The 9801-nt window shown below is 44.9% G+C and overlaps 1 protein-coding gene across 6 annotated transcripts in view; it reads right to left on the reverse strand.

Annotated features, from left to right (window-relative positions):
• The window catches only part of MYB (MYB proto-oncogene, transcription factor), a 35440-nt gene extending 25947 nt beyond the window's left edge, over positions 1 to 9493 (reverse strand). For 4 of the 6 annotated variants that reach the window (XM_067702018.1, XM_067702022.1, XM_067702016.1 and 1 more), the window contains exons 1-5: positions 9344 to 9491; positions 4804 to 4921; positions 2702 to 2773; positions 870 to 962; positions 403 to 623 (exon numbers count right to left, since the gene is read on the reverse strand). In XM_067702018.1, the coding sequence (XP_067558119.1) occupies positions 403 to 623; positions 870 to 962; positions 2702 to 2773; positions 4804 to 4921; positions 9344 to 9366 (527 nt within the window). In that variant the 5' untranslated portion in view covers positions 9367 to 9491. Of the gene's footprint in view, positions 1 to 402; positions 624 to 869; positions 963 to 2701; positions 2774 to 4803; positions 4922 to 9343 lie in introns of all 6 variants that reach the window. The other 2 variants (XM_067702021.1, XM_067702019.1) reach the window with 1 other exon arrangement.
• Positions 9494 to 9801: the final 308 nt, after the last annotated feature.

The raw sequence follows: 9801 nt of genomic DNA on the forward strand, positions 1-9801 counted from the left end.
AAATTCCTTCTGGTCACTTAACCAGCTGTGTGAACTCAGACCAAAGACAAACTGTCTACCCTTGGTTTGCTTCTATGTGTTTCGTAGTTTACAAAGTGCTCTGACATTTGTTTTACTTGATACTAGCATTGGGCCTACGAAGTAGGTTATACCCCGTTTTGCAAATGGGGCAACTGAGGCTGAGGAAAGTTGGCCCAAGCTCACTGTTGGGTGGATTCTGGAAGTCCTCAACCAGGTAAACTCTAAGATCTCTTCCAGTTGTAAAAGCTATGGATCTAGTTTATCTTGTGAAACATTTACCATCGATAAAATGTAATTCACTCACCATACATTTTAAAGCAGAATGTTCAATACCCACTCCCTCATTCTTCCCAATCAATATATTTTTTGACATATTATTACCGTCCAGGCAGTAGCTTTGCGATTTCTGCCCATCTGTTCCCCAGTCTCTTGTGTGCCTGGTAAATAATTCTGTCTTCCTCTTCTGTCCAGGAGGTTTTCTTAACTTCTGGATTCAAGTGGTTATGCCACCTCTCCCTACATTGTTTTCCAATTCTCCCCTTTAAGTGCTTGGCAATAACAGACCAACGTTTCGGACCGTATTTCTGTACAAGCTCTATCACCTTCAGATAAACACACAAAAATAACCTATGTTTTAATGTTATGTAATGAGTCAGTGTAATCATTCTTCATGTTACAAGATCTTTAGAAAATTTCTAAAAATCCTCTTTCATTCATGGGAAATATGGGAATGGAGTCCTCTGCTTCCTGTTTGCACACTTTACCTGTTTCTTCAAGTTGGGAAATAGTCAACAATGTTGGGGAATATTCATAATTGTGATTCACACACCAACGGAGAAAGAACTTACTCTCTGATCTTCTTCTTTGGTCCAAGGACCCTTGATAAGCTCAGGGTTTAGTACTTTCTGCCATCGGTGCTGGCACTGCACATCTGTTCGATTCTAGGCAAATAAGATAAAGTGTGCACTGTCATACAGATACGATGTGATAAGCACATGAAGACTGCTGTAATAAAAATCACACACGGACAATATGCAGTGAAAACATTCAAGAACATAGTTTAGGGCATATCTGGAGAGCCCATTACTTACAGCTAAAGAACATACAAAGAATATATCAAAGTTGCATCTAAAATTAGAAGCTCTGCATCCTCAGGGAAATAGTCCTGCCATGTGAACTAAAGGATCATCGTACTGTATACCTGGTTGTCAATTTAACTTAACCTTAACCTCAGTGTATTGCATTTGGAAGTACCCACATGGATTAGGACTTCTTAGCGATTCCATATTGATGTTGGACTTCTATGGAAACCCACTCTAAATGACTCAAGTTTGATTCCCATTCAAACTAAGAGATGTGCTTCAATTTAGGACCACAAGTGTTAATATTGTGGAAAGAACAAAGGTGAATAAAGATAGGCCCTGTTTTATAAGAGTTTATAGTCTTGTAAGAAGTAAAAGACAAATATATAATTAACTAACAGAGGGCAGAATTTGATTCATATGCAAGAAGAGACCAAAGTAAAATGATATTGGGGTGGAAAAAGGAGCATCTTCTGAGGAGGAGAAATTACGTTTCCTTAGAAGGAGTACAGAAAAGCTCTTGGCATGGACTTTGAAGGATGGCTAGAACATTTTAGGAGGTGGCATCACCAGGGACAAAAGCCCTCAGGAGGGAAAGCAGAAATGAATTCAACCAAACCTGCTTACAGAGGGGAAGTAGGAAACAGAACTGGGGCTGTAAGTTGAGGCATATGGGAAGGCCCTCATGTGCCAGGCAGTTTACCTGATGTGTGAGACTCGAAGTTACTGTTGCTAGTTTTGAAAAGTAAAGTACAGCTGCATTTTATGAAGCTCCATCTGTCAGTGGTGTCTGGAATGTATGGGAAAGTGGAAAGCTACAAGTAGGAAAGCCAGTTATGAAGGCAATGCAATCGGCCAGAGAAGAGGGAAAGGGGCCGAACGTACGGAACGGTGAGAAGAATAAACAAAGGAATCCCAGATTCCTTAATCCTCGCTTGATTGTAGGGGATGGGGGAGTATGATAAGTCTAAAAGAACGCCAAAATTTTAAACCAGGGTACCAAAATTATGGCTATTGAAAAAATAGGAAATTTAAAAGAAGCTGACTTGGGGGAAGTACCATGAGTTTAGTCATCTACCATACAACAAATCATCAAAATGCTAATTTATATTATTCTAAAAAATTAAAAGATAAAATAAGAAGCAAACGTTTAAAATACATTGTAAAAATCCTTTAAAAATATATTTAGAGGGCTTCCCTGGTGGCGCAGTGGTTGAGAGTCCGCCTGCCGATGCAGGGGACACGGGTTCGTGCCCCGGTCCGGGAAGATCCCACATGCCGCGGAGCGGATGGGCCCGTGAGCCATGGCTGCTGAGCCTGCGCGTCCGGAGCCTGTGCTCCGCGGTGGGAGAGGCCACAACAGTGAGAGGCCCGCGTACCGCAAAAAAAAAAAAAAAAAAAAAAAGAAAAAAAAAATATATTTAGAAATTTTAATTATATGCATTACAAAAGAAATATAAGTTACAGATAAGGCATTTCTCCCTTACTTCTTATATACAAGCAAATATGTAATGTCTTAATATCATCTCCTACAATATCTTATTTAAATCTTTGGGAGAAGATTTCCTTTTACAGAAAGAAAAAAATTACTAACTCACCGGGAGATAATTGGCAATAACTTTCCAGTCATCTGTTCCATTCTGTTCCACCAGCTTCTTTAGTTTTTCATCCTAAGACATTTAAAGGTAATCCTAGGATATCAGTCATTTACTGTACAACTCTATTCAAGTTAGAGTTAAAGGGGAACCAACCCCTCACCAAAAAAAATCTCTCAAAAATAACCAAATTCAACAAATATTAAGGTGATATACTGGTTTACAGCATAGATTTATTTAGAGTCAGACAGACCAGAGTTTGAATCTTAACTCAGCTACTGATTAGCTGTATAAACCTGGGTATATCATTTTGCTTTTCTGGACATTAGTATTGTCATCTGTACAATGGAAACGATGATGTCAGCAGGGTTATTTGGGGATTATATGAGTTAATTACGCAAAACTTTAGCACAATGCCTGGCGCATTGAATGTTTAACATATGGTAACTTTTAAAATTTTACTTTGTGGGAAAAAAGTAATGAACGCCAGTGTTTGACGTAAGAGACATTGAACTATGGCAATAGATAGACTCTCAGTAAGAAATAGTTCAAGCTCTAGTCTAACATTTAGTAAGTTCAACCTCTTTCATATAAAAAAATGTAAGATCACTTTTCTTAATTACACTCGAAGGCATGTATGATGTAAGAAAATCATTCAGCTTTTGTATCAATGTGTTGACAATTTAAATGAGACCAAACTTATTAGAACACAGAAGACGCTAAACGTCAGGGTGAACTCTTTCAGTTCACAAGTGTCTTTCTAAACATGTTCAAGCAAAAGAGAATCCTCATGTTTCTGCAAAGGTAACTTTTCACACACAATGTGAGTCCTCGCTATGACACAGTCACAGCAATTAGGAAACCAGTGTTACAAACAGAACTTCTAAATCGCTGAGAATCACCCAAGTGCACAATTTCCGTAGGTAAATTATGGATTTCCTATGGACCTCACTGGAAATCCCGTCTGCCTGTCAATGAGAGTTCTGGTTTAAGTGAAGGAGGACAGGATGAAACCGAAGAAGAGTCAATACCATTTATTCTAACATGAAATCTTCTACAATTGGTAGCAAAAATTTTTTAAAGAACTTGGAAGAAAAAAGCAACTTTTCTCTTACATTAATAATTTTGCCTCCTAAGCATTTTTCCATTCCCATAGAGATCAAGATTTGATAAGCTAGCAGACAAACAGAGGTGAGAAGGAGACATACCTCCATCCATTTTTGAATGCTTTCAGAACAGACATCCACATATATTCCTCTGTGTAATATTATATATCAAGAATGTTAAATGAACCCATTATAACAAGACAAGTTCTGTGAGTGTTTTGCTTTATTCTTTTGTTTTGTTTTTGGAAATAGCAATTCATTCATTTGTTCAGGGAACATCTGTTAATATTCCACTTTGTGGCAATCGATTCTGGGTTCAGGGAACACAAAAATGAATAGACGTTTAGCTCTGCCCTCAGCAGACTTACAGTCTACTGGGCGGGGGGGCATATACATTACAGCAACAATAAATAAGAACATGTATGTATCCATTGGTTGGAGGACGAATCCAACCTGTCTGGGGAAGCCAAGGATGGCTTCACAGAAGAAGTGATGTCTTCACAAGTGATGAAGAAGTAGTAAGGGGCTTCCCTGGTGGCGCAGTGGTTGAGAGTCTGCCTGCCGATGCAGGGGACACGGATTTGTGCCCCGGCCCGGGAAGATCCCACATGCCGCGGAGCGGCTGGGCCCGTGAGCCATGGCCGCTGAGCCTGCGCGTCCGGAGCCTGTGCTCCGCAGCGGGAGAGGCCACAACAGTGAGAGGCCCGAGAAGCCAAAAAAAAAAAGAAGTAGTAAGAATTTGTGGGGCAAAGGGACAAGAACAGAATAGGCAGAAGGAAACACAGATAAAACAAAGTGAGGAGGGGACCTTCAAACAACTGCAAAAAGTTTGGAAAAGGATGGTATAGTGTCCATGTGGGGGAGTGGTGAGGCAGGCTAGGATAAGAGTCAGAGGGTCCGCTAAGGAGTTTGAACATCTGTAGTTTAGCTGAAATTTTGTCCTTTATAAATGGATGCACTCTAGGTTTTTCCCCATGTTTTGATTACGTGATTAGTTACCTCTTCCCTGGTCCACCTAGTTTTCCCCAAGTGACGCTTTCCAGACTTGGGAAGCAGCCCATCATAATCATGGTCACACATCTCAATGTCTTCATCATCCTCGTCACTACTGTAGATGCTGCAGAAATAAAAATGGGCAGATGTGGACTGAAACAAGAGGATTCAAACGACTGGATTACAAAACTTACACCAAAACTCCTCAACAATCTTTTCAAAGGTTACGAAGATAAAACTTTGAAAACTTGCATAACGAGACTGTTTTTGGCACTCTGTTGCTCTAGGATTGTAAACTGGTTCTGCTGTTATTGGTATCCACAGATACGGCAAAGGACCTGGTACTTTCTATTGCTCTGCGTGTTTAAACCTGCTGTTAATGTTAGACCAGTGACAAGTTACACAATTGGCAACCTTCCAACCAATGAAGGTTTAAGTTTAAAACTTAATGTTAAGGACAATAAAAGGAACGAGAGCCCATGTCCTTTACATAAGTACACTCGCAAAACCTTTGGTATACGTCCCATCATTTAAGTAATATTTCCCAAATACAATTAAAAAAACCTCAATTATGTTATCCTAATGGGACTGGTGTTTTATTAAGAGAAAAAAATTCAAGAAGTAATGCACCCAACAATGTAATTATAGTCATCCCTTAAAGATTAGAAGATTAAGAGAATCTAAAAGGAAAGGATTTAAAAACCTGACAAAGGATAAATGATCAAGTGATCAAACTGCTTTGTAGATAACATTAATACCAAACAGTTCAAAACTCCAGGCCAGGTTGATCCAACTTGTGGCCACATTTACAATCCTCAGTTTCCAGAGTAACCAAGTGAATAATTAGGCCACATGATAGTCAGAATCTTACTCATGTTTTTTCTACCTCTGACTGAATGGTTTTTGAAAGATCTTAAAATGTACCTAATTCAAAACTGAGGGATTCCCCCAGGTGGGTTTAAAAGGAACCCATTACTGTTTTCAAAAGAGTTTTTTCTTTTACCTACTTGACCAAAACTATAAATTTTGATGACTTTTGAAGTAACTTTATACGTAATGTTTATTAATGGATAGGTGAGAGTCATTTTACAGCAAGTTTACTTTTAGTTATAATTTTACTTATAAAACTTAAGATATGAGGAAAAATTATACTATCTTTAAAAATTTACTAAAATTTATAATTGTAATATTGAGAATTCCATCAAACTAAGAGCGATAAAAATAATGATATAAAGCAATATCATAATGCAGATCATTATTCTAAAAGGAAAATGTATGTTCATATCAGGTTTTGTCTTCCAAAAGTAACTTACAAGTATATATTACCCATCCCTTACCAGCAAGCAAAAATGCTTACCCAAAATCCTGAATTTGAGGTTCTTATAATTTAAAACTATTATTTTGGGAAAGAATCTGAAGGTCCAGGATGCATAGCGATAAGTAGGATGTGATCCAAACTTAAAACGCCACCACAAAAAAGACCACTAAACTGTGTTTATAATCTATAACCATCTTTCACTTAGTACCTATCCTTTTAAACAAGAGCCTGATCCTGTTTCACATTGTCAACAAGGGGCTCTAAACCAACTTCTGATTAAAAATTACAGTAGTTTCCCTTTAATAAAAAGCACAAGCATCATAAGGTGGAAAAAAAAAAGTTATAATCCTAGAGCTTTTGAAAGGTTCATAGGGAACTCCTTGGAAAGCCCCCCAAGTGAGGTGGCACCCTTGTGAAATATCAGGGATACCAAGAAAACCAGAGTAATCTGAAAGTGGAGTCATAGATTCAACTGAATTCAACTTTGGGGGTTTGGGTGGATCTGGAGATCACGTTTTCAGAACTGAGGACTATATATTTTTTTCAGGTTTTTATTAGTTATCTATTCTATACATACTAGTGTATATATGTCAGTCTCAATCTCCCAATTCATCCCTCCACCACCTCGCCCTTTCCCTCCCTTGGTGTGAGGACAGGTTTTCCAAATCAGTAATTGGACACCACTGTCTGGGCAACAGATCAACACTCAGGAATAAGCAACAAATTCAGCTGCCCATAGGGGGCAGCCTACACCAGGTGAGAGAGAATAGACATCAAACAGGACTAGGGTTCTGGAGGCAAAGGTGCTAGTTCTGCCTCCACCTAGCTGCGTGACTTGGACAAATCACTTCCTCTCTCTCACGACCTCAGTTGCTCGCCTATACAAAGGGCTTGGATTTTACTTGTAAGGTATTTTCCAGGGCTAATAAGGGATAATTCCACATCTTCCATGACTCTTAAAAATTAAGCAGAAATGTGCAAAATCAGAGATGTGCAAAAGCAAAGTCTCGGGGAAAACTTGGTGTGCAACTTCCGCAGGTCCTGAAGAGGCCATGAGGGGAGCAGGGCGAGCCCAGGGCTGCTCACACTGTCAGCTCCTGGGTCCATCAGCAGGCTAGGCGCGGGTCTCGCCTTTGAGCTTTGCATGAGATTTCCTCGTTCTAAATTGTCCGGGTCGTCTAAGCATGATTAATTTCTACTAAGGACCTGAAATAACTTTTCCTTTATCTGCTCTGAGAAGATCTCAGACCCAACAGTCAGAAGACTCTCAAAGGCTGATTTCAAGCTTGATGCACCCGACTCCCCACCTGCTAGACCTGGTGTGGTTACAAGAGTACGACTATGAATATTACATTCTGTCAAGGAAACAAACCGTGCAAAGAAACGAAAAAGAAAAGAAGTGTTGGGGGTTGGGAAAAGGGAGGGGAGCGGGAGGAAGTGCCTTGTGGCCGCTACTGTGATTCTAGAAACAGGGTTCAGACTCATTTCGCTGACCTGGTTAATAATCCCTGCCGAGTTGACGTTCGCCTTGCAAGAAACGGCTTCGAGCCCGCAGCCGGGTTTCTCTTCCCCCTGAAGCAGGTTCAAGGCTCCCGCCCCTCCTGGCCGCCTCCCCTCTCTGCTACCTGGGAGCCACAGGGAACCTGCGCGGCCCCGCCCCGCGGGGACAGTCGAGAACTCGGGGCGCGGAGCCTCCCCCGCGCCTCCTCCCAGCACCCCTTCCCAGCTCCCTCCTTCTCCTATTCCTCCTAGTTTCCGCTCTCGAAAAAATAAGTGACCTCCGTTGCTCTACTGTTAAGTCCCAAGGGCGAAGGTGAAACCACTTAAGGGGCAGCACCCCTGCCCCGCGCGGCCGGGCCCTGGACGAAGCTTAGGGAGCCAGCGGCCCCCCAAGTCGCCTCCCTTTTTCTCCGGCACCCGGCCATGCCTTGGTGCCGCTCCCCGCCCGGCCAGGCCCGGCCGAGGGTGCTGCAGCGGGGCCCACACCCACGCTCTTTGCAACTTCCTAGCTCTGCAAGAGGACCCGTGATCGCTGATTCGAAAACAAATAAGTAAAAGAAAATCAAAAAACCCGAGGAAAAGAGGGTGGGTTTACTTTGCCTCCGGGGACTTTTTCCCAAAACCTCCTGGCGAGGGTCCGTCCCGTCTCCCCTCCTCCGACAGGGCGACCTGAGGCTGCAGAGCTGGGCGCGGGGAGGAACGGCGACCTCGGCCGGGTCCACGTGCGCGCGCCGCGCCGGGACCTCTTGCACAGGGGAAGAGCTCCGGGGGATTGCGTCCCGGTTGCGCGGCAGCGGCCTTGGGTGCTGCCCGCCTCAGTCCCTTTCCGTTGAGTGGCAACCGTGACGGCCGCCGAGCGAGCGACTACACCCGGCCACCCGCAGGGAGCTCCGGCGCGTCCAGTCCGGGAAGTCCAGAGACTGGTGGAAGCGGGAGCTTCAGCAAGTGACAGTTCGGACCAGTCTTTTCCTCCTCCGCTCCCTATTCCCCTCCTTCCGGCCGAAATGTAAGGGCACTTCATTCAAGATACCCGGCGAGCCTCCCCAAGTGCGGTTGACATGTGCGTCGCGGGTGCGTGGGAGCGGGTGTGCAATGTTTGCTTTAGAAGTAAAAGCCTCGCAGAGAATAATGATTAGAACCTTCAAAACCAGGGCTTAAAACAATTTGCAGATGTAGAGACCCTTTCCTCCCCTACAATCTTCTTTCCAGCCGCCTGTCAGCTGACACTCTTCTTCGCCTCCATAAAGAATGAATGAAATTTACATGAACTACCTGCAGCTACTATACAATCCGGCATTTTCCCTATATCTGCCATATGCTCTGCACTTCCAAGTCCAAACATATCGCAATGCATCCAGCAATTACGCTGCGACTCCCTCGCCGACATCCGCGGCATCAAGCCAGGGACCTAGTGGGCTCCCCGGGAATGGTGGGCACCGCTCTGCCCCCGGCTGGAACGTGCTTTTTTCCCCCTAGAGAGAACGTACCCCCGTGCAACTTGCAAAATGAGCCGCAGGGAGTGCTTCCCAACGTCCTAATGCGTTTCTCGCATAGGCTCTTCCATTCATCAGTCCCTCGAGCGGCTTCTGCTGCCAAGGCAGGGGCTCTAGGTCCTCGCAGGATCTGACAGCCCCGCAGAAGATCCGGGAACCATTTCCCACCTGCTCTCCCGGCGCCTGGCGCCCAGCGCGCCCCCGCCCGCGGCCGCCCGCCCGGGATCCCCGTTACCTGTGCCGGGGTCTCCGGGCCATGGCGCGGCGGGCGCGGGGCTCCGCTGGGAGCCGCGGGAACCGCACTGGGCTGCCGCCTCCCGCTGCCCGCCGCCTGCCTGCGTCCCTCCCCGGCTGCGCAGTGGCGCTCCGCACCGCCGGGGCGAAGTTTCTCAGGAGAAAGAGGAGGAGGAGGAGGAGGAGGTCGCGGAGGAGGAGAAGGAGGAGGAGGAAACAGGTTGATATTAAAGTGTAAACTCTGTAAACAGAGATGCCATCAAACAAAGAGCTTTGGACACTCCCCCTCCCGCCAAATCTGGCGCCCCTGCAGTGCGCACGCGCCCTGTCCACCGCCTCCGCGGTAGCCTTGTCTGCCGCCCGCCGGGCTGCCCGGCCGGCGGGGCCGCCGCTCCCCTTCGGCTCTCGCGCCGCCAAGCTGCTCCTGGCGCGCTGCGAGGCCCAGGCGGCGCGCGGGCG

Source organism: Pseudorca crassidens, chromosome 13 (genome assembly GCF_039906515.1).
Source record: "Pseudorca crassidens isolate mPseCra1 chromosome 13, mPseCra1.hap1, whole genome shotgun sequence".
NCBI classification, from domain to species: Eukaryota; Metazoa; Chordata; class Mammalia; order Artiodactyla; family Delphinidae; genus Pseudorca; species Pseudorca crassidens.